General features: G+C 48.7%; 1 protein-coding gene across 1 annotated transcript in view; it reads right to left on the minus strand.

The window, feature by feature from the left end:
- Positions 1–24,289, minus strand: part of TMEM120B (transmembrane protein 120B) — a 45,430-nt gene that overhangs the window by 4,002 nt on the left and 17,139 nt on the right. Inside the window, exons 2-11 of the mRNA XM_019977197.2 lie at positions 21,013–21,131; positions 18,927–19,043; positions 15,485–15,544; positions 14,795–14,890; positions 11,600–11,689; positions 3,173–3,238; positions 2,612–2,673; positions 1,439–1,531; positions 572–636; positions 163–231 (exon numbers count right to left, since the gene is read on the minus strand). Of these exons, the coding sequence (XP_019832756.1) occupies positions 163–231; positions 572–636; positions 1,439–1,531; positions 2,612–2,673; positions 3,173–3,238; positions 11,600–11,689; positions 14,795–14,890; positions 15,485–15,544; positions 18,927–19,043; positions 21,013–21,131 (837 nt within the window). The remainder of the gene's footprint in view (positions 1–162; positions 232–571; positions 637–1,438; positions 1,532–2,611; positions 2,674–3,172; positions 3,239–11,599; positions 11,690–14,794; positions 14,891–15,484; positions 15,545–18,926; positions 19,044–21,012; positions 21,132–24,289) is intronic.

Raw genomic sequence — 24,289 nt, forward strand, 5'->3', positions numbered from 1 at the left:
GTCTCCTAGGCCCCCAGAGCAGTGAGCTCTCTACTGCAGGTCCCCACAGAGCAGGGGGTGGGGCGGGGAAGGAATTCTTTCCAAGTGGCCCCAGGACACACATACACACATACACACATACACACACACACACACACACACACACAAGTGCGAGCACCATACCTGCCATTCTCTGCATTCCTCATGGCTGGAGAGCTCAAACAATGTGACGGCATTGTAGAGCTGCCAGAACTAAAGAGGGGAAGCAGGAACTGCTCAGCTCACCTGAGTCCCCTTGAGACCCAGGTGGGAAAGCCCAGGGGGCAGGGGCAAGCCCCCCAGCTTCTGCTGTAAACTGCCCTTGAGACACTGACAACCCCCTTCAAATGAACCTGGGGCACCCAGCCTGGGGTGGGGCATGCGGGTGCCCAGGGCCAATTCCCGCTCCTGCCTTTGGCCTCCCTGGACCCAGGGGCCGTCCCAGCCACAGGACCCCGAGGGCCCCAGCTCACAGATGGTTGGTGAGAGAGGGAGTGGCCTTAGGACCTTCTATTCCTGGAAGGGGGTACCCACAAACTCCAGGGGGACTCACATGGCCACAGAACAGGAAGGGCAGAAGGAAGGTGAGGCCTCGCCACATCCAGGACTGAAATCCTTCTGTGGAGAGGAAGGAGGGAGTGAAGGGCCTGGGTGAGGTGGCCTGGCCCTGCCCGTCACTCTGCGATCAGGCGGGTTGACCTCCTTCAGGTGGGTGAGTGCTAACTTGGAAAATAACCCAGGGAACACGTGGACTACCTACCGCCAGGCCTGGTGGCCCTCGCACCTCACGTCCCTGTGACCCAAGTGGGCTGACCACTCTTACAGGACGCTGACATGCCAGCACTAGTATGGTTTTTGGTTTTTCATAATTTGCACAGGATTTTACATTTCGTAACTGGCTATGGCATGCTTCATTTCAATCGAGTCTTGACAAAATAGGGCCTACTGCGCAGAGTAATTCGATGGAAATGACCACTTCAAAAAACAGATTTTTTATTAACAACACTTTCCCCTGAGAGTTTTAAAGGAAGGGTCTCTGAGTTTTCCTGATGCAGCACCCACCCCAATGAGTTAAAGTTAAGAACACATAAATTGCACAAGTGTAAAAACACTAGACTAGACTAGCATTATGTATGTCATAAAACATAGGAAAAAAATATAGACATTTAAAAAGGATAGGCTACAGGCACTTAGCCTCCAGGGCCTGGCACACAGCTGGCCTTGCATTTGTCAACTGCAATGGAATCCACCATGAATTACAAAAAGCAATTAGGATGAGGCCAGCAAGCCCTGGCTTTGCATGTGGCAAATCCTGTCAGGCTCTTACCGGCACCTGGCCCCCTGACGGACACGGGGCAAAGTCTGGGGGAACAGAAAGGGTCAGTGCTTGTCACCTCGCTAACCAGGCCAGGCTACTCACCCACAGTGAGGTCCAGGTGATTCCTCTCCCCCAGGGCCCGCAGTCGGTAGAGGCAGCCTCTCTGGTAATAATATTGCAGGAACTGGACACAGCCTGTAGGGGGAGCACAGCGCCCAGCTCAGGGACTAGGGGACCCAGCAACACCTCCGCAGCAGGCCGGCAGGTCTCCACTGCCCAGACACCAGGGGCACCTGGGTACAACCTCCTCCCACCCCCAACACACACTGCACCGTAGCACACCACACCGCACCACACCACACCCACACACCCACCCACACCCACACACACGTCTGAACCCAAAAAACGAGGAGGCAGACCACACCATGCCACGCCACACCACACCACACCACACACACACACACGTCTGAACCCAAAAAACGAGGAAGCAGAATTCTGCGTGTCGACATGGAAAAATACCCATCATAACTGTTAAAAGAATAGAAACTAGGTTATAAAAAAAAGCTGTGTAGAAGAATCCTATGTTTGTAGATTATACATAATACAGTATTATAGGTGTGTATGTGTTTATGAATGAAAATATTTAAAAGGACATATGTCTATTAACACCCTAAGGATGGAATTATACATAATTTTCCTTCTTGGCTTATGTTTGTACGCAGGGTTTTATTTAAAAATTAAATTGTATTTTTTTGAATAGGTAAGATGTATTCAGCATAAAACTCAAGGGGAACAAACAGGTACTTGGCAAAAAGTAAAACTCTCTCCCTGTCTTTAACCATCCAATCTCTGTTCCTCAGAGTTAACCCCTCATTGTGTACAAATCCGGAGCTATTCTTAAATAAGAAAAAGAACATAAATGTCCATTTTAAGGGAAACAGAGTTGATGCTCCCAATACCACGCAGCTCCTGAGGGGCACAACTGGTCAGATTCTGAACCAGGGGAAAAAAAGGCAGCAACTGGAGCTCCAGGGGGTAGACATTCCTCTCCAGGGGCAGGGGGCTGGACGGCAGGATGGAGCTGATGGAGTGGTGGGGAGAGATGGTGGGCAGCTCCTTCTGGATTTCTGGGACCCTTCCCTGCCCGACCAGGGACCTCCCCCAGTCCTTCCACTCCTTTCACACAAGAAAAACACAACCTCCACTCTTCACACAACCTCCACCAGTGAAAGCCACACCGTGCCCGTCCCCAGAATCTGAGCAAGAGACACTCACTCTGAAAAATGGAGAACGCTAAAAACTGATTGCGAAACTTCTGATAAATTAGTCCGTTAGGCCTGCAGAGAAGTGGAGGAAAAGCAAAGATGAAGCCCCAATCTGAAATCATTTGTTCATCCCCATCCTATCTCTGTTCCAACCAAAAGAGAGAGAGAGAGAGAAAAGATTTTAAACCCAGTTTCTACCTTATCACCATGTCCCTGGGGCTGGACCAGGTAATTTCCATCATTGCTTTAATACATTCTAGAACCAAGGGAGCGGGGGTAGGCATCTCGAAGACCAAATGCCCACCCATTCCTCCTCCTCCATCAGTCACGGTCTTGTCCCTGTGCTTGTTCTGTCCAGACTTGCTCCCTGTCACCACAGTCAGTGGCCCTTGGAAAAGTCCCCAGTTGGCTTGGGGTGGCTCTGCAGCCCCTTCGTAAGCTCACACTTTTACTTCTCGGCCCAAAAGTCAGCCCCCAAATCCCCTGCATCTTGGGCCCACTGCCAGTTCCCATCCACCGGCTCCCTGAGGAGAGTGAGCAGAGGTCCTGGGCTCAAGCAGGAGACACTTACCAGGTCAGCATCACTCCGGACAGGAACGTGGACACGTAGTGGTGAGACACCCACCAGCCTTTAATTCTTGAGAGAAGAGAAGGAAAAGAGCTCAGGAGGGGAGAGAAAGGCAAGCTTCCCAGCCTGTGTTGAGGGAGAAGAGTGGTCTACAACCCAGAGACAGCTTCTTGGAGCAAGAAATGAACCCAAGCCAGGACTTTTGCCCTCTGTCCTATGAGATATACAATCACACAGAGACCCAGAGAGGCACTCGGGCACCTCCCTAACCTCCCCAGCACTCCAAGACCCGCCTCTCTGCCCCTCCTCACCCCTACTCTCAGGAGCTCCAGGTAGCCTTTTCTTTGAACCCACCAAGCCCATGGCTACCTCAGGGCCTGTGATGGGCTGAATGATGTTCCCCTCAAATTCCTATGTTGAAGACCTCTAACCCCAGTACCTTAAAATGTGACTATATTTGGAGAGAGGACTTTTAAAGAGATAATTAAGGTTAAATTAGGTCACAAGGGTGGGGCCCTAATACGATAGGCTCGGTGTCCTTACAAGCAGAGGAAGAGACTGGAGCGGAGTGCATGCACACAGAGAATAGGCCCTGTGAGGATGCAGTGGCCCTCTGCACGCCAAGGCGTGGTCCCAGGGGAAACCTGCCAGCACCCTGATCCTGAACTTCTAGCCTCCAGAACCAATACATTCTGTTGTTTAGGTCCCATAGTCTGTGATACTTTGTCATGGCAGCCTGAGCAGACTAACAGGGTCTTCAAACTTGCCATTCTCTCTGCTCCAAGATCTTGGCCGGCCTGGCTCCTGGTCCAAATTCAAGTTTGCGGACCAACTGTCACCTCCTCCAAGAGGCCTTCCCTGACCCCCTTATCTGCAACAGCTAGACAGCCCCACTCTGGATCAAGTTACCCTGCTTCATTTTCTTCACGGTGCTTATCACTACCTAAAATTATCATTCTTTCCTCATTTGTTTCTGAACCCCCTTCCCCACTCAAAAGAGCAGAGATACTGTCTGTTCATCTGTATCGTGACACCTGGCTTAGAGCAGGTGCTCCACGAGCATGCTGAATAAACACAGAACACTCGCACACGTTTACACAGAGCTGTAGCTAGCTGTTAACCCCACGTTCGCAGAGGAACGACAGACTGTACACAAAGTGCCTCACTCCATCCCAGACACAGCTGCTCTCCGGGGGCCCCAGGCCCCAGGCTCATCTGCTCCTCTGTCTACAGCAGGCCCTCGCCCAGCCCTGGACTTCACTCATCCAGCCCACAAGCTGCCGGGACCCCGCAGTCAGAACCCAGCCCTGGGACTTCCCTAGTGGCCCATGGCTGATTCCTCGCTCCCAAAGCCGGGGGCTCCTGTTGGATCCTTGGTCGGGGAACTAGATCCCACGTGGTGCAGCTGAGTTTGCCTGCTGCAACTAAAGATGCCCCATGGCAAAATGAAGACTGAAGATCCCACGGGCTGCAACTAAGATCCAGGGCAGCCAAATAAATAAGAAGAACCCAGCGCTCCCCTGGCTCAGGGCTATCACTCCAAAGAGGGGCAGGGAGCCTGGCTGTCACCCCCTCTCCAGTGTCACAGGCAGTCTTTATTCTTCAAGGTCCCAGAGTGTGTCTCAGGCCTCTGCTGGCCTCCCCAGGCCTCCTCCAGGAGCTCAGTGATCAGAACATGAGGAGGCAGCAATCTGCTTTGCCAAATGCACCCTGGGATACCAGGGACTGGGACACGGGAAGCACCCATGTGGGAGAAGAAGTTAACCTTCGTCTTTCCAGAACACTCTCTTGGGAGATAACTGGAGAGGGGGCCAAGTGGGGAGATGGGCTCCAAATGGAGGCACCCGAGGATCTGCTGGTTTAGGGGATGAGCTGATGGATTAGATGTTTTTTTTTCTTTCTTTAAATTGTTTTGGGCCGAGCCGTGTAGCATGTGGGACCTTAGTTCCCCGACCAGGGATCAAATCCCTGTTCCCCTATATTGCATGCTCAGAGTCTTAACCACTGGACCACAAGGAAGCCCTCTCTTTTAAAATTTATTTATTTATTCCACTGCATCGGACCTTAGCTGTGGCATGTGGGATCTAGTTCCCTGACCAGGATCAAACCTGGGCCCCCTGCATTGGGAGTATGCTGTCTTTGTCAGGAAAGTTCCAAGAAGTCCCTTTTATTAAATTAAAAAAAAAATTTTTTTTTTAGACTTTAACTAAAATCATCCTGCGACTTGCTTCCTTGTCTTGACTCCAGGCCTGTATCTACAGACCTGCCACCGACTTCTTAAACGTGACACGGCATTTCAGGATGTGTCTGCTCTGCCGTAGTCTACTCAGCCATTCCCGAACTGTCACAGTCACCCTTCATGTTGCCATACATCCTGTGGAAGTCCCCTGTGTCCTGACGGCATTTCTCCATGGCGGCTACCAGGAAGTAAGTATGCAGGATGGCTAGCTCAGAGGGCGCGTGCGTGGTAATTTCTCAAATTACCTTCCAAAACAGCAATTCCCAATTTACCCTCCCATCAGCAGTAGAGAATATCGAGTTCCCCAAACCCTCAGCAACACGGAATACCTAATTTTAAAATTTCTCCCAATCTTATTATGTGAAAATCGGTGTGTCGTTGAGGTTTTCGTTTGCACTGTCCTAATAAGTGGATTTGAGTTGTCTTAAGACCTTCCAACCTGGACATAAACATTGTAAGGGTAGGCACAGCATCTTACTCCTCTCTTCTCTTCGAAGCCCTTCAATGAGTGTGTGTGTGCTCAGTCACTTGGTCCCGTCTGAATCTCTGTGACCCCATGAACTGTAGCCCACCAGACTCCTCTGTCCATGGGATTTCCCAGGCAAGAGTACTGGAGTGGGTTGCCATTTCCTTCTCCAGGGGGTCTTCCCGACCCAGGGACTGAATCCTTATCTCTTGTGTGTCCTGCACTGGCAGGCAGATTCTTTACCACTGAGCCATCTGGGAAGCCCTTCAGTAGTTCTGGGAAGGAAGGAAGGAAGGGAAGGAGAAAGGAGAAAGGAAGAGAAAGAAAGAAAATAAATGAAAGAGACTTCCCTAGCAGCCTAGGGGTTAAGACTCCACACTTCCAACGCAGGGACTGCGGGTTTAATCCCTGGTCAGGAATTAAGATCCCATGTGCCACACGATACAGCCACAAAAAAAGTCTGGTCATAAACTAGGTGTTTGGGCAACAGCCTGTGGATGCTTGAGTGGTTATGAGGAGAAACAAGGTTTTAGGAGGCTTTTTATTCCTAGCACTAACAGCACCTGGTAAACAGTAGGTACTCAATAAATTCTGAAATGAAAAAAGTGATGTTCAAGAAGTGCAGCTGGTATAGATGCCACCAGGACAGACTGGACAGGAGACTGACGCAGGTGCCACATGAGTTCACAGGACAGGATGGGACATCTGTCCACTTCCTGGTTCCCAATCTCCCTTCCCTGTGTCCCTGCCCTGCCTGTCAGTGTCTCTGAAGAACCTTGGTTTCTGACTGAAAAGATAACTGGCCCCATCCTTAGACCTTCATCTTGAAGAGCAACCAACACATCTCTGCAAGCCCTGGAGGCCTGGCAAGCCCCCGTTCTCTGTCCTACCTACCAAAGGTCCCCAGAGAAATACCCGCTCCCTGTCCAGGAAGGGCCGGAGCCAGACACAGGCTCTCAGCAGCAAGCCTGGCTGAGCAGCAGCTTCTAATTTCACAGTTCACTGTGCCCACAGCCCAGCGCTGACAGACGCCACCAATAAACACAGCTCAGTGGCACTGGGAGAGGCTAAAAATGTCCTCTTTCCCAGTGTGCATTCGCCAGCCCCATTGTCCGTCTGCATACCCCAGGGCTCTGAACTGGTGCTCCACACGCACCAGTGTGTGTGTGTGTATTTATGTAAGTTTTATTGTGATGTCAGTCAGATACCGTACAATCCACCCATTTAAAGTATACATGTCAGTGTACTCACAAAGTTGTGCAAACATGACCAAAGTCAGTTTTAGGACATTTGTACCGCTCCAGAAAGACACCTTCACCCTTCAGCAGTCTATCCCTAGGGTCCGTTTTGCCCCAGAAACGAAGCCTGCAGGAGCTTGTGGCCTTTTAAATGAGCAGACAGTAGGTACTCCAGGAAGGCCGGCACACTGCATAGCTGAATGTAGTAGGAACAGCATGTTCTGATATCTGGGGATTGTGCCTGGAGAGCTCCCTTCAGGACACCTTAGCGTAAGATCCAGGCACCAGTCACTAGTCAACCCCTGGCTCTCTCTGGCTTTGAGCTTCAGGTCATCGGGGCATGACTCAGGGAATGGCTTCTACACCAAGGCTCCCTCTCTCCTCTGCCACCCCACCCCTCTGTATCCTAGGAAAGGCCCTTACAAAAACCCATTCGTTCTGGGCACTGGTGGGCTGGCTTGCCAGGAAAGGCAACGTGATTTCTGATTCATTATTCATTCTATCCCGGAACTACTGCAGAGGACATCTGCTGTTTTGTCTGTCTGTTAATCACTCCCTGTTCCACTTCTCCCCTTTGTCTTTCCTTGGGGGAACTACCTCACCGCCACAGTCTGGGTGGTGGAGCGAAGATAACTGGGCACATGACCCAGAGTCAGCCAATGGAGATGCTAAATCACTCCAGCACAGTGATTGGTTCAGGGATGAGCATGTGACCTGAGTCTGGCCAATTAGAAGTCTGTCTCAAGACCCTACTGCCCCTGGACCAGTAGAGGAAAGATGCTCTTTCCTCTGGGATTGCTGATCCCTGTGGGTGCTGGTCTGGGCTGCTGGGAGCCAGGGCAGGAGGTAGCAGGAAAGGAAAAGGGAGGAGGAGGAGGCCGGTTAAATTAACATTGTTTGAGCGCTCTGGACCCCCCTGAACTATTTATATGCTCCAATAAATACCCTTTCATGTTTACTCCTATCAGGTGGTTTTCCATCATTTGCAAAATCTGGAAGGGAAGCTGACTTACTTATGGCTCTAAGCTAAGGAGCTACATCTCACATGGGAAACATCAGACACAAACCACGGGTGGCTCCATCCCATGATGCGGGCGTTCCCCTACACACCCACCTCTCAAAGCTTGCTTCCCCCCAACACACCCCTAATTCAGGTCTTGGATGCAACTGGAAACAGGATAAAAGAGGTTCAATCAGACCAAAACTGGGCAGCAAGCCTCCAGGAAGTCTATCTGGCTCAGGTTCAGCTGTCTCTCCAACACCAAGATGACCCCAACGAACTTCCTTCACTACAGAGCTTGGGTTCAGTTCATTTCTACACAGACTCTGGGGCACTCACTGGGTACCCACTGTGAGCTCCAGAGCTGGCCGTGGGACACTTCAGAGAAAGGCAGCCTTCATCCCAAACTGGACCCCTGCCTCCTCCTCACTGAGCGTTCTTGAACTGGTTTCTTAGCTATTCCCTAATAAGGGCCAAGTGTGAGGGGAAACCTCACAGGCATCTCCCGTGCCCACCCTCAGGAGAAAAATCCGCTCTGAGAAGGAGAGGGGGAGGATGGAGGCTAACTATTCAACAGACGTTGAGGACGAGTCACAAGTTTTAATCACCCAACTTTGGTCCACCTGCCATGCCTCCCTCTCCCACAAGTTGACCACAACTCCCGTAGTCATTCCAGAAAATAAGACATCCATACAGGCCCACCCCGCTCATCCCACGGTCCCCACCACCAACACATCCGAATCTGTGCCGAAGGCCAGACTGGGGAGGCAGGCCTAGGGGAGTGTGATTCCTGAAGCAACTTGACCTTCCTGAAGCATACTTGCCATGAATGGTCTTCTAAAGAACCCCTATGAGTGCTCCCAAAAGGCTCCACGTGGGACCTATCTTGGAGTCCCTCCCTACTCAGTGTCTGGTACTTAGAAGTTGCTCATGAAAGTGTAATGCGGACTTCCTGGTGGTCCAGTGGTTAGGACTCCGCACTTTCACTGCAGGGGGCACAGGTTTGATCCCTGGTCAAGGAACTAAGATCCCACATGCTGCGTGGCACAGCAAAATAAAATAAAATGTAAAATACATAAAATAAATGTGTAATAAATGGCAGGTCGGGGACAGATTGGACCACACACAAAGCTTTGCATTACCAGCTCAGTGACAGCCCTTCCTGTTGTCCCATCAGAGCACAAGCCCTAGGGAGGCCCCAGAGAAGGCCCCACTAAGGTGTCAGGCAAGTGAGGTGGCTCTGGAACCCTACTTTCCCCCTTTAGTCCTCCTCCCTGTTTTCTGGGTATGCTCCACACTTACAGGGACCTCGACTCAGACCTGTTCCCTTCTCTCAGGGAACCCCCCCACCCACAGTCTGTCATACAAGAAAAAAGGGACAAGAGTAACTCTTATTAAAGTGTTAGTGACTGTTAGAGATGTAGCATGCCCCTGAACATTCTTAATATGAGTCCATCAGGAGGAGGAAACTCCCAACACCAAGCCCAGGGGAGCATGAAGAGAATTAGTAACAAGAAAGCTTGGCCCATTGCCCTGGGCCCATTTCTCCACTATGTACTACCCTGGGTCCCCTCCAACCATGCCCCAAAGCAGGAAGATACAATCTCTAAAATTAAGGAAAACTACAAATGTTATTGATTTGGTAGGATTTTCAACTTCAGTGTTTCCCAAAGCATGGGGCATGTACCATCAAGTTTTAGATGGTATCTGAGTGTAACACTAGATGATACTGAATCATGTGGTGAGAAGTCATCAGTCCTGTTCTTTCCATTCTCCCGATTAAGTCAGGGAGACAGTCTAGGTTAAATGCCAGGACATCTTTAATTTACAAAATCCCCTGTTCTTGGGCTTCCCAGGTGGCTCAGATGGTAAAGAATCTGCCTGCAATGCAGGAGACCCAGGTTCAATCCCTGGATTGGGAAGATTCCCTGGAGAAGGGAATGGCAACCCACTCCAGTATTCTTGCCTGGAGAATGCCATGACAGAGGAGCCTGGTGGGCTGTAGTCCATGGGGTCACAAAGAGTTGGACACGACCGAGCAATTAACACATACATACATACATACATAAAGATCTGCTCATCTCCCTTTTAACACATGTACACACAAGTAAGAGAGATAGCAAGCCTCAGGCTCAGAGCCTTCAGGAAGCAGGAATCATTGACTTCAATAAATTAGACAATGAAAATGAAATTCTATTTTTACACTATTTCCTCTTTCCTGCAATTGATGTTGGTTTTCCACGTATGGTGGTAAAATAAAAGTTTCCTTTTAAAATAAATTCACATTTATTTAATTAAAAAGAGAAACAGAAAGACGGTGGATTTAAATTGTGAAAAAACTATCATCCAGGTGATGCTGGACATGGCAAAGGATGAGCGCAGTTTGAGAAACACTGATCTTTTCTAAAGGGCTACATGCTACAGGGCTGCATACCTAAGAATAGCTCTTTTCCCCTGGTCCTTACCTCTCAGCTCTATGGTCAGGGTAAGGCCCGGCGGGGCAGGGATATGCCATGAGAGACCACTGGCAGAGAAGTGAGAAGGCAGCAAATTATTTGGGGGTTTGGCAAACACCCCAATCTTAAATACACAGCTCCTGGCCGTTCCTTACCAGCCTCCAGGAAGAAGGAAGTGGGGAGGGTCGAGAGGTTGTTACTTTTTGTTTCAGGAAAAACAGGGCCAAGAATGGTATGCAGGGGTTCAAATGGACACCCTCGAAAGGCATCAGACCTATGGGAAATGGGACCTACAAGTGGCAAGTCGTGGGTCTTAACTCAGTCCTGATACTCTAATCTCTCTCTCGGGGACCTTCCACTTTTCTCACCAGAATCCATTCAACCTTCTGGTGACCATTCACTTTCCTCCAGGGAATCATTCCTCTCCTGACACTCAGCTTTGAGGTGCTGGTTGACAGCCCTGGGGGTGGGCACAAGGCTCACAACCAGCCAATCACAGCAGTGTAGTCTCTGGCCACAGCGACTGGGCTCAGAGATAATCAGTGAGTGCCAACAGGAGCCAGTGAGACTCCTGGGAGACAGGAATGTGCCTTATTTTGCTGGGAATGCTAGAAATGAAGATGTGAGCCTGGAGCTGCTGGGTGCTCCTACCTGGAACCCGAGACCAAAAGAACACAGTAGAAGGTATGGTTGAGAGATAGAAACTGGGTCCTGATGACACTGTCTGAACGCCTGGATTAAGCCTTACCTGAACTCAGCACTAATGGACCCACTCCTTGATGTGAGAAAATAAATTTCCTATTGTGCTAAACTCATTTGAGTTAGGGTTTCTTGTAAGCAAGAGACTGACCATTGCAAGTGAAGCTGCAGCAGCAGACACCGTTTTCCTCCTCCCTGGTTCTCAACAGTCATGAATACCCCCACCCCACACGGAGGAAGGGGGTGCAAGGCGAGGGTAATAGCTCTCACCTCCATGACAGATTTCCCTCTGGCTCCCCCACACCACCCTGCAAAGCTGGGCCCCCTGTTACCTCGAGCCGTTGCTGATAAGAATGCTCTCCCGAATTGTCAGGGTGCAGTAATACCATACGAGCAGGAAGTTAAAGACTTCATCTGTCACCCTGGCATAGAGAAACAGCCCCAGGGAGGGGTACAGACATGAGAAACCAGGGACAGCTGTCCCCCCGCCCCACCTCCACCCCCGGCACACGCACAACTGAACAGCAAACCAGGACAAGGAAGTCCCCAAAGAAGGGATGGCACCTGAGTAGGGCCTTGAAAGTTCAATATACGGAAATGTGCCTTCCTGAGTGCTGGTAATAACTAAATTTGGCTGTGGAAATGGATAATTGTACCTATTATGCTCACTTACATTGTTCCATTTTTCATTTTGTAGACAATTACAGCATAAATGCTACAGGTTGCAATACTCGGAGAGTCAAGCCTCCCTTAACTGACAGCAGACAGCAGTTGGAGGATAAATGCCACCCACTCCCTCAAGGGGGAATAACTGCAGCCCGTCCTTTGCTGCCCCCTACTCCCCAGCAGCACTGAACTCCAGGTTCCCACAGGATAACCCTACTTGTCTCACTTCCATTCCCCGACCAGTGTTTCCTGGGATCACCTCCTGAATAAATTATTGGCACTCAAATGCTTTTCTTGGGGGATTTCTTCTGGGGAAACCCAAACAAAGACAGTATTATTTCCCATTTCTGAAATTCAAAGACGCTTGCTCCTTGGAAGAAAAGCTATGACAAACCTAGACAGTGTATTAAAAAGCAGAGACGTCACTTTGCCAACAAAAGTCCGTCTAGTCAAAGCTATGGTTTTTCCAGTAGTCATGTTCAGATGTGAGAGTTGGACCATAAAGAAGGCTGAGCACCGAAGAATTGATGCTTTTGAATTTTGGTGCTGGTGAAGACTCTTGAGAGTCCCTTGAGATCAAACCAGTCACTCCTAAAGGAAACCAACCCTGAATATTCATTGGAAGGACTGATGCTGAAACTCCAATACTTTGGCCACCTGATGTGAAGAGCTGACTCATTGGAAAACATCCTGATGCTGGGAAAGATTGAGGGCAAGAGGAGAAGGGGGTGTCAGAGGATGAGATGGTTGGATGCCATCACTGACTCAATGGACATGAGTTTGAGCAATGGAGCTGGGAAAGACTGAGGGCAAAAGGAGAAGGGGGCATCAGAGGATGAGACGGTTGGATGGCATCACTGATGCAATGGACATGAGTTTGAGCAAACTCCAAGAGATAGTAAAGGACAAGGAAGCCTGGCGTGCTGCAGTCCACAGGGTCTCAAAGGGTCGGACATGACTTAGAGACTGAACAACAACTTCCCATTTTACAGATAAGGAAACTGAGGTTCAGAGATGTGCTGCCCATCCAGCTCCCCGCTCTCGGCCTTTTTTAAGCCATTGAAGGTGTAGTCAGCTAAACAGTGTTCCCCCCTGCTCAAATTCAAATCCATCCAGAACCTCAGAATATAACTTGATTTGGAAACAGGGTCTTTGTAAATATAATTAGTGAAGATGAGGAGATAATGGGTTAGGGTCTCCCTATAAGAAGACCAGGAGAGAGATACAGGGCCGCAGGGCAGAGGGCCATAACGACAGACTAGAGTGAAACAGCCTTAAGCCAAGGGAATGCCAAGGATGGCCAGCCACTACCAGCGGCTGGGAGAGGCAAGGAAGGCTCCTCCTCTAGTCTTTAGAGTGAGTGTGGTCCTGCCAACCATGATTCCAACCTTGATTTCAGATTTCTGGCCTCCACAACTATGAGAAAATACACTTCTGTTGTTCTAAGCCACCCAGCTTGTGGTGCCTTGTTACGACAGCCCCAGGGAATGAATACAGAAAGGGATGGGAGACACGGTGATGCCAGGCCCTCAGTGAGCCTCAGCACTCAACCGCACACCACAGGTTTGTCCTCTGAGGGCCCCAGAAGTCCGAGCACCAGGAAATCTGGTTGCACGTCAAGAACTTCTGCCCCCTTTCTGGGGGCACGTGAGTGGGTATGACTGACATGAGCACCCTCTGCCCTCCAGGGAAGCTGCCCTGGCCCACGGCAGCAGGCAGGCACGGGCTCAGGGCCTGAAAGAACCTTTGTTTGGACACTCAAGTGGGCAGCCCAGCAACTGGACTCCCAGCCAAGCTCCTGCCAGGAAATAAACCCTTGACACGTGGGCCAAATGCCCAAGCCACACTTGGCTGCCTCCCCTCAGGGCAGGAAACCCGGGGCCAGAGCAGGGGGAAACAAAACCCCCTGGGGGATCGTGGCTTTGGCTCACCTCCCTTGTCCCACTCAAATGGAGCAGCTGACCCTCTCGACCGTGCCACTGGGTGCCAGGCGCTGGGCACAGCCACGTGCAGTGTTAATGCACTCAGCTGTCACAACCACCCAGTGAGGCAGGGTCTGGTGTCACCCTCATTTTACAGCGAGGGAGACTGAGGCACCCAGAGGCAACCTGCCCATCTGACAGCCAGTAGGTCTCGAAGGCAGGATTCAAACCCAAGAAGTCTGTGGTCTATCTCTTTTTCTTTCCTTCCTTCCTTCCTCTTTTTTGCTCCCCATCCTACCTGCTACCACCTTTATTTCTGTAACTGAGATACAATTCACATACCATAAAATTCACCCTTTTCAAGGATACAAGCCAGTGTGTTTTCAGTATATTCACTGAGTTGTGCATCCATCATCACTATCTAATTCCAGAACATTCTCACCACTCCAAAAAAAAAAAAAAAATCCTGTGGCCCTTAGCAGTCACTCCCTATTTGCCTCCTCACCACCCCCTGGCAACCACTGATCTGTTTTCTGTCTCTAGAGTCTGCCTGTTCTGGACATTTTATATGAATGGGAGCACACAGTGAGTGGCCTTCTGCCTCTGGGCTCTTTCACTCAGCACCATGTTTTCAGGCTTCATCCATGTTATAGCACGTGTCAGTACTTCAGTTCTTTTTGTGGCCAAATAATATTGCATTGTATGGATGGACCACACTGGGCTCTTTCTTAACTACTACGTTATAAGGCCTCTTTAGCAACCATTCAGTAGATATTTGTTGGATGGCTGTAAGGCAGACAGAACTATTTCCTGTAAGAAATGGTCATTCTCTACCCTATACCTTATCACACCAAACGAGGAGATGCAAGAGAAACCCTGGATCCTTCTCTGATGGCCCTCCTCCCTCACCCCTGCACACACACCAACACACCCCATCACCTGTAGTGAAGGAAAAATCGACATGCCACAGCACCCAGGAGCAGGATGATGGTCAGGTAGAGCTTGAACTTCTCATACTCATCCTTGTAGGCAAATCTGCAGTGACAGACACCCCCAGGAAAGGTCACATCACTATAATCCATCACCCCACCAGATCCCTGGCCTGCTAGATCAAACTAAGGGAGAGATTTCGAATTAATGGTGATGATTGATAGGGAAAGAGGGCCAGTGTGCAAAGTTTCCTTTGTCCCTGGACTCCTGGGTTTAAGGTTTTGAGCCCGTGATGGGCAGGGAGCTGAGATAGGGTCTCCTCCTCAACTACCTACAGTAGTGGAAAAGCCACAGCTCCATTTTCCCTGGAAATGGGATACATTTGGGGTAGCCAGGACTGCCTACGTCCCAGGAGGAATGTGTGTGATAAGGCATGGAATGCGACAGGGGGCCCATTTCTCATGGGAAGCTGGCAGTCCAGTCCACACCACATACTGACTCTGTGAAGGAAGGAAGGAAACCTCCCCCAGGTGGTCTACATACTAAGGAAGAGACTGTCGGAAAGACCAAAAGCCAGCGTCCCAGCTGTGAACATTTTTTTTTAATGCAAAAACTAGCTTGGTCCCATCTCTCTTGAGCTGAAAGAGCAAAATGCCAGGATTCCATAAAGTCAGGTGGAGGGGTGCCTGGGATACTCACTTGGCCTGGTTGCTAAGAAGGGTCACATTCACATTACCGAGAACCAGATTCAAGTAGAGCCTGAAAGGAAAGACCTGTGAGGGCCACCGCGCCAACAACCCCAGGAGTGGGCCCCAGCCAAAAATATGCAAACTTAATAAGCATGGCAAGGGCTTCCCAGGTGGCCCAGTGGTCAAGAACCCGATGTCAATACAAGAAACGTGGGCTCAATCCCTGGGTCAGGAAGATCCCCTGGAAGAGGCAATGGCCATCTACTCCAGTATTCTTGCCTGGGAAATCCCATGGACAGAGGAGCGTGTTGGGCTACAGAGTCAGACATGACTGAGCGACTGAGCACGCACGCACAATAAGCATGGCACTGAGCACCAGATATTAGAAAACGAGGTGCTAAGCTCAACGGTAAAGTTCTCACATCATATGAGAATGAAAATGATTAACTAGAGAACATGGCAACTGTCAGGACTGTCATGATTAACCCATCTCTCCCCATTTTAGCTGGCTTACAACCATGTTTCCCAGCCTCCCTTGCAGCTAAATATTTTTAAAAAATAAAATAAAAAATAAGCATACAGCTTAGTGGTGATTATTTTGTACTGTACAGAAATATCAAATTGCTATGTCTACCTCATCTAAAAAATAAATAAAATAATGTGAGCTCATAAAAAATGTTTACATTAAAAACAAATTATACAATTTAATGGTTTCAAGTATATTTACAACAGTGTGCAAACATCAGTGTCACCTAATCCCAGAACATGAAATTTCAACACCCCAAGAAGAAAGTCCTTACCCACTAGCATTCACTCCTTCAGCCCCTGGCAACCACTAATCTACTTTCTGTTTCTGTGGATTTGTCTATTCTTGACATTTCATGTAAACAGGCTCCTGTGATATGTGGCCTTTTATGTCTGGCTTCCTTGTTGTGAACGTTCAGCACTCATTTCCACTGAGTGTATATACACCCAGGAGTGGAATTTCTGGGTCGTATGGTATGTATGTGTTTGGCTTCACGAGGAAATGGCAAAATTTTTGTAAAAAGGGATCTGATTGCCCTCCACAGCCTGACTCTTTCCTGCTTGCTGAGAATGCAATGGTGTGACCCAGCGTTGGCCATGCAGATGAGAATAACTCCTAAAGAAGTGGTGAGTAGTAAGTAAGCAGCAAGGACCAAGTTCCTAGGTGACCTTAGGAGCCCAACATTCTTGGCCCACTCACCTCTGAACTGTTGTGTATGAGAGACAAAAGCCTCGCATGTTTGAGCCACTGTGCCATGATGCTTCTGTTACAACAGCCTGTACTCTAACATGTTATGTACATGCATGCTCAGTCACGTCCGACTCTTTGCAACCCCATGGACTGTAGCCCCCCAAGGCTTCTCTGCCTGTGGGGTTTCCCAGGCAAGAATACTGGAGTAGGGAGCCATTTCCTTTTCCAGGGGATCCTTCCAACCCAGTGTCTCCTGCTGGTCCTGCACTGGCAGGATTCTTTACCACTGAGCAGGTGGATTCTTTACCACTGAGCCACCTGGGAAGCCCCTAACATGCTAATTAATAAAGGTGAAAATAAAGGGTTAGGAGATCTCAGGGGAAGACAAGTTAATTCCACAGAGGGAGAGAGGGGTTTAGAAAGACTTCACTGAGGGAGTAACATGTGAACTGGGCTTTGAAGGATACACAGAAGTTTGAGAGGAGAAAAGGGAACAGAAAAGCCTTCTTCCAGCTATGGGCAAAATCTAGGTAGATTTCCAGTCTTGTGCATCTAGAGCAGAGGTGTCAGAAAACCATCTATTTTTCTCACCTAGCATATAGTCCCTACCTCCTGGAAGGGCAGTATAATTTCCCTTCAGAGAATCACCTTTCCCCCTAGGCTCTAGGGTAAGGCACATGACCCAGGTTCCCCGAGTCAAAGCGGTGCAACCTCCTGATTGGGTCAATCATGATCATGGAACACTATCTAGGCCAATGAGAATCAATAAGAGGACTTTTCCCAGAACTCCTACAGAACAAAGAGGCTTTCTGTACTGGATTTGCTAAGCAGGTAGAAAGCAAACCCAGAGCTGCTGGGGCCAGCTTGTGGAGGAAGCCTGCCTGAGAATAAAATTCACACACTGCAAAACAGAGTAAAAAAAAAATAAATAAATAGGGACACAGTTTAATAGTATCCAGTCCTACCTACAGAGAAGGCAATGGCAACCCACTCCAGTATTCTTGCCTGGAAAATCCCATGGACAGAGGAGCCTGGCAGGCTGCTGTCTATGGGGTCGCATAGAGTCAGACATGACTGAGCGACTTCACTTTCACTTTTCATTTTTCATGCATTAGAGAAGGAAATGGCAACCCACTCCAGTGTTCTTGCCTGGAGAATCCCAGGAAGGGCAGAGCCTGTTGGGCTGCTGTCTATGGGGTCGCACAGAGTCGGCCACGACTGAAGCGACTTAGCAGCAGCAGCAGCAGCAGCAGTCCTACCTAGAGCTACACCTGGACTTTTTAGTTAAATGTGTCAATAAATGCCCTATTATTAATTAAGCAACTTTGAGTTGGGTTTTCTGTTATTTGTATTCCAAGGATTCCTAACTAATGTAAGCTGGACAGAGGACTAGGGAGACTGGAGCTAGGAGAGTGAATCTGACTTTAAAAGAAGGTCACGCTGTTTCATTCTGTAGAGTTATCACCACCCAAAGCATGGAGTTTTTAACCAAACACAGCCAAAAAGGAGAAGACAAGAGGAAGGCCTCTGGTAGAAGGCTCTGACTCAGGGCTGGGTCAAACCGGGAAGAAAGTCAGGGTTCTTCCTGGGACATGCATTTAGCCACCCACATCAAGTCATGATACAATGCTATAAGGATCCCTCTTTACAAGGTGGCAGAGATGTCACTTGAGGAAGGAGATGGGACTTCTCTGAAGGAGGAAAACGGAAAGAACACAAACATTAGAGTCAGAATGTCCAGTGTTCACATCCTGGTTCAGCCTAAGCCAGTCTGAGCCCCCTGGGCAAGATACTTCCTAAAGCCACTTCTCTGAACCTTTAGAACAGAGATTCCTGGATCTCACTCACCGGGTTGTAGAGGGTGAAATGACTGACGTCAAGAGAGCCCCCCTGCACAATGCCAGGCATACAGGGGCCCTCAATGGATGTTTGTTCTCTTGAAAGAACATGTTTCCTCCTGACCCCAGGTGACATCAGGCAGATGGCAGAGGCTGGGAACCAGATCCTTTGTCTGGTTCCTTGAAAAAGCCCTTCCAGGAATGTTACTGCTACACGGAGGGGCTGAGGTCCCCTCCTGGGTTCATGGAGGGTCATGTAAGGAAGCTTCCTTCTCTTTCCTGCCCTTGTTTCCTCCTCAACCCCCAGCAGGGAGGTCAGAGGCACGCAGACCAGGTGCTCCAGGCCTGGGCATCTGCACACGGTGTTGGGAGTGTGAGGGCAGGTCCCCAGCTCCTACCCATTCTTCTTGGGCAAGTAGGCCTCCATGTCAAAGAAGACATTCTGCCGCTCCTTGATGTTGGCGCCCATCTGCTGAACGAGCTCTGCCTCCTCCCGACTGGCATGGCGCTTGTACCTGAGGTCAGAGGTGTGGGGGGTGAGACAAGCGTTATACAGACTGGATGAAGAAACCAGAAGCTCTAGGCACTGCCCCCCATCTTTCCATCTCAATGCTTCTGGCAACCTCAGCTCTCCAGCTGTACTCTCTGGGTTTGATGCTGGCTCCCTGCCAGCCTTGGGAAACGTCCTTTAACTAACCTCTCTGCTTTCTTTTCCATACCTCAAAAACAGGGATAACATCAGACCTACCTTGCAAACGATATCATTGTGAGGACACAGTAAGTAAATGCAGTGTAAACATTTAGAATACTTGACACATAGTACCAGCTCCAGGGATACTGGCCGGCAATACCACCCTCCACGCTATTCTATAGGAATAACCTTAAGGTTACGAGAGTGCAGACAGGAAGAGTTTTGAAAGTATTAGCAGTCAACCAACCAAGGTCTGATTGTTGTTCTTTGGTGAGATTTAATTTCAAAACTAGAAAAACAAGTCATAGATACTCAGAAGAATAGCAGGGGTCCTTGGGAACCTTGCTCACGAGTCAACCTTCCAACCCAATGGTTCTCAACTGGGGAAACTTGGGATGGGAGTTCTCCCAAACCATGAAGACACTGTCTGGGAACATTCTGGGTTGTCAAGACAGGAGTAGAGAGTTCTACTGGCATCTCGTGGGTAGAGGCCAGGGATGCTGCCCAACATCCTACAATGCACAGGAACAAAGAAGTATCAAGAGTGCCAGGAATGAAAAACCCTAGACAGATAAAAGACTGGAGTCCTACCATCAGTGAGATATGTTTTTCCAAGAGTGGTGATGTCATTATGTGGAACCATCCACACTCTTCACATGACTAATGGGCCTCCATGTCCGAAATGGTCAGTCAAGATTAGGGGTATAATCAGTAACCATCCTCCCAAATTTTCCATTGGGGAAGGGAAGAATCGCCCAGGAATCATAAACTGGAATGGAGGCCCAACTAAGCGACCAGGGACAAGGCACTCAGAGCCTGTTTACCTGTCTTCCTAGGGGGTCACAGCATTCACTGGACTCCTTCACTTGCAGGGAATGACAGCACTTTCCAAACCATAAAGACATGGGACTAGGAAGTGAACAGGTGATCCTGGCCTTAGGAAAGGAACTAGGTCGTAAGTTCAAGTATATCCCCACCAGGCATGCCGGACCTCTCACCCCCTACACCAGAGACCTGGTGGGGTGAACTCCCTTTGCCTGAGAGAAGGATACTGGCTATTTGCCTGCCTGACAGGACTTCTCATAACAACTTTCCTGTGGGAACTATGCCTCATCCTCTTCCCCCTCCCAAGTAGTTCAAGTAGAGCTATCCCATCCCCCAGGTCCATAAACTAACTGAGCATAGGACCAAGTCTTATAAAGTGTTATCACTCAGTCGTATCCAACTCTTTGCAACCCCATGGGCTTGCCTGCCAGGCTCGGATGTCCATGAAATTCTCCAGGCAAGAATACTGGAATGGGTTGCCATTTCCTTTTCCAGGAGATTTTCCCAACCCAGGTCTCCTGAACTGCAGGAAGATTCTTTACCTCTGAGTCACCAGGGTAGCCCCCAAGTCTTATATAAACCGAGTCTCAATGATTGGTTCACAGATGGTCACATGACCAGTTCCAGCCAATGAGACTCACACCTAGCACTTGGGCTGAAAGACAATTCTCATTCTGCTGGGGTGGCCAAGCCAGTAGGAAGAAAGGCCAAGAAGATAACAGCCTGGCACTGCTGGTGGCTATCTCAGTGACCATCTCAGCCAGAGAGTGAAGCCAATCTAGAGGAAGGCAGAACTGAGAGGAAAAAAACCAAATTCCTGAAAACACCCTTTGACCCCCTGGATCCAGTGATGCTTGAAGCCACTTCTGTTTTTTTCCATTAAAATTTCCATTCTCGGCTCAAGCCAGTTTTGAGTTGAGATTCTGTCCCTAAAAGCCAGGGGAGCCTCTGAGTTGCAGCCCGCCTACCTCTGGAGTGTGAGTTTCAGGTCCTTCAGTCGTGTCTTCTGCTTGTTGATGGAGCTGCTACATGAAGTCTGGAGTGCATTCAGTTCCTCCAGCTTCTGCTTGTAGATCCTGTGAGTTTCCTGAGGGATAGAAGAGCCCGGGCAGGGTGTGCAGGAAAACATAAAGAGGTTATTTTTCAGTCTGCTTGTGTCTGAGTATATTATTGTTCAGTCACTAAGTCATGTCTGACTTGAGTTTTTTTGACCCCAGGAACTGTAGCACACCAGGCTTCCCTGCCCTTCACGATCTCCCAGGGTTTGCTCAAATTCATTCAGTGATGCTACCATCTCATCCTCTGCTGCCCCCTTCTCCTTCTGCCTTCAATCTTTCCCAGCATCAAGGTCTTTTCCAATGAGTCAGCTCTTTGTGACTATAGAATCCAGTTTGACAGTTAAGATGATACAAGTACACCTATTAAAGATCTAACTTATAAAACTGGGACTGGATTTGGGGAAGGCAGCACTAGTGAAATAAGGAACTGCTGTTTTTTTCTGTGCAGGTTCTGTCTTTTCTGATGGGAACAGAAACCAAATATGCCTCTGAGGGGCCAGCCACCTCTTGTCAATTCTTGGTCCAGGTGGTTTGAACAGAGCTAACAGTGCCCATAACCAAGCGTGGTCATGTGACCCAGGCCTAGCCAATCAGTATTCTCCAATCCCCCCAATAACTGACTGGTTCATAGGTGGATTCATGGCTCAAACTGAGCCAACGAGAGTCAGCTCTGGGACTTCACCTACAAGTATTGATTTAGAGATGCCCTCTTTCTCCTGGGTTTGTTACTCTGGTAGAAGGCACACCTGGGGCTGTTGAGTGTGGAGAGCCTGCCTAAGAATGCTGGGAACTTCCCTGGGGGTCCATTAGCTAAGACTTCATGCTCCCAATGCAGGGGGCCAGGGTTCGATCCCTGGTCAGGAAACTAGATCCCACATGCTGCAACTGCCACAACTAAAGATCCCCATGTCACAGAGAAGATTGAAGATCCCATGTGCCACAACTAAGACCTGATGCAGCCAAATAAATATAATTTTTTAAAAAGAAGAATGAAGCCAAACAGGAAAACAGAATTGGGACACAGTAAGAGACAGCATTCTTACAGCATCATTTCAGCGCTTGAATCCAACCAAGTCTGAATGCAACACTAATACTCTTAGTTATATGAGTTAATAAATTCCTTTCTGGTTAGTCCAGTTTGGGTTGGGTTTCTGATCTTGGCAATGAAGACAGTTCTTGCTAAGACAATTAAGAAAAAGACATACCTCCTCCCTTTAAGTCAACCCTCCTTATCCCAGGCACAGCCACTCCAATACACTCAATATCTTACTCCTGGAAATAACCATTCGGGACCACAAGGCCAGAGGAAATACAAGACAGTGCTCCCCACGGCAGGGAGAATGGAACAAAGGATCTTCTCGACATTAGTGCCACAGCACACCTCCCCCTGGGTAGTGCCCTATGCAGGGAAACAACCAGTCTCCTCCAGAGTCCTGGTAATCTAAGACAAATACCAACAATCTAGAGAGAACAATATGAGGGTACGGGGACCATAAAATAAAAAACAATAATCCAATGGCCATATTTAAAGTGGCTGTCTGCTTGGGTGGTAGAGAACTGTATTAGCAGAGAGGAAAAAGGGATAGGCAATGAGGCCCATAGCCTAAACTCTCATGTCTGCCAAGCAGGTTCCTAGATATGAAAGTTAAGCTCAAAAATAAGAAAAAAATGAAGGCAATGAAGTGAATAGATAACACTTAGGAGCAACACGGAAGAATGCTCTGAGCCTATCTCCTTTGGCCCTCAGTTGACAGAGGGCTCAGTCCCCTGGATTTAAACAGTTTCCTCATTCTCTCCTTCCTGAGCCCCCAGAGAGGAAAACCGTGTCTCATTTTTTAAAATTTAGCTTTTAATTTTTAACTAATCTCACACTTCTGAAAGATTTGTAAGAGTGCAAAGAACTCCCCTTACACCTTTTGCCCAGATTCACCAACTATTAGCATTATGATATATTTGCTTTCTTCCCATGTGTGTGCTTGTGTGTGCGTGTAGTCTTTATCTGTATCAGGCATCAATAAACCCACTGGCCAAATCTGGCCACCTGATTTTGTACAGGCAGTAAGCTAGAAATGATTTTTGTCTCACTGCAAAAGATCAAAAGAAGAATATTTCGTGACATGTAAAACATACATGAAATTGAAACTCTGGAATCCGTGAATAAATACCCATTTCACTGGAGCACCGCCACGCCCATTCATTTATATATCGTCTGCAGCACCACAGCAATGGAGTAAGTGTAGCTGTGACAGAGACCACATGGCCTGCAAAGCCCAGAATCCTCACTACTTGACCTTTTTGTCAAGAGTCTGACTATTTCTGTTCTAAATCATTTGGGAGTTACTTGTAGACAATAGGCTTCTTTACTCCTAAATACTTCAATGCATATTTCCTAAGGACATGACATTCTCTTATACATCTAACTATCAAATATAGAAAATGTTACTTTGATACAATACACTACTGTGGCCTCAAATACCATCCAAATTCAAGTTTGGATGTGAACGCTTTCTTTTTTTAATCACTATTTCTCTATGGCTGTGTGGGGTCTTGGTTGCTGCATGCAGGCTTTCTCTAGTTGCTACAAGCAGCAGCTACTCTCTAGGTGCAGCGCTCGTCTTTCTCACTGCGGTGGCTTCTCTTGTTGCAGAGCCTGGGTTCTACAGCACGGGCTCAACAGTTATGACGTGTGGGCTTAGATGCTCCTCACATGTGGGATCTTCCCACACCAGGGATCAACCTGTATCCCCTGCACTGGCAGGCGGATTCTTAACCACTGGCCCACCAGGGAAGTCCTGTGAACTATCTCTGGATGGCAATTTCTCCCCAGACCCTGGACCCAATTCTGTCTTATGCCTTGTATTGTTGTTCATATCTCTTTGGTCTCCTTTAGTCTAGACCAGCTCCTCAACTTCTGTCTTGGGAATATCAGCGCTTCTAAAGTGTTCAGTCCAGTTGTTTTGGAGAATGTCCCTCTGCCTTGGTTTGTCTGATATTTCCTCATGATTGAATTTTGAATATGCATCTGGGACAGACATGCCACTCAAGTGACACTGGGTCCTCAGTGTCTCCCATGAGAAGGGATGTGGAGTCTGTGATGTTAACTCTGATTGCTTGGGGGAGATGGTGGCCATCTGTCTTCTCCATTGTACAGTGACCAGCTTCCTACCTGTAATGAATGAATAATCTG

The sequence above is a fragment of the Bos indicus genome, chromosome 17 (assembly GCF_029378745.1).
Source record: "Bos indicus isolate NIAB-ARS_2022 breed Sahiwal x Tharparkar chromosome 17, NIAB-ARS_B.indTharparkar_mat_pri_1.0, whole genome shotgun sequence".
Classification (NCBI taxonomy): Eukaryota; Metazoa; Chordata; class Mammalia; order Artiodactyla; family Bovidae; genus Bos; species Bos indicus.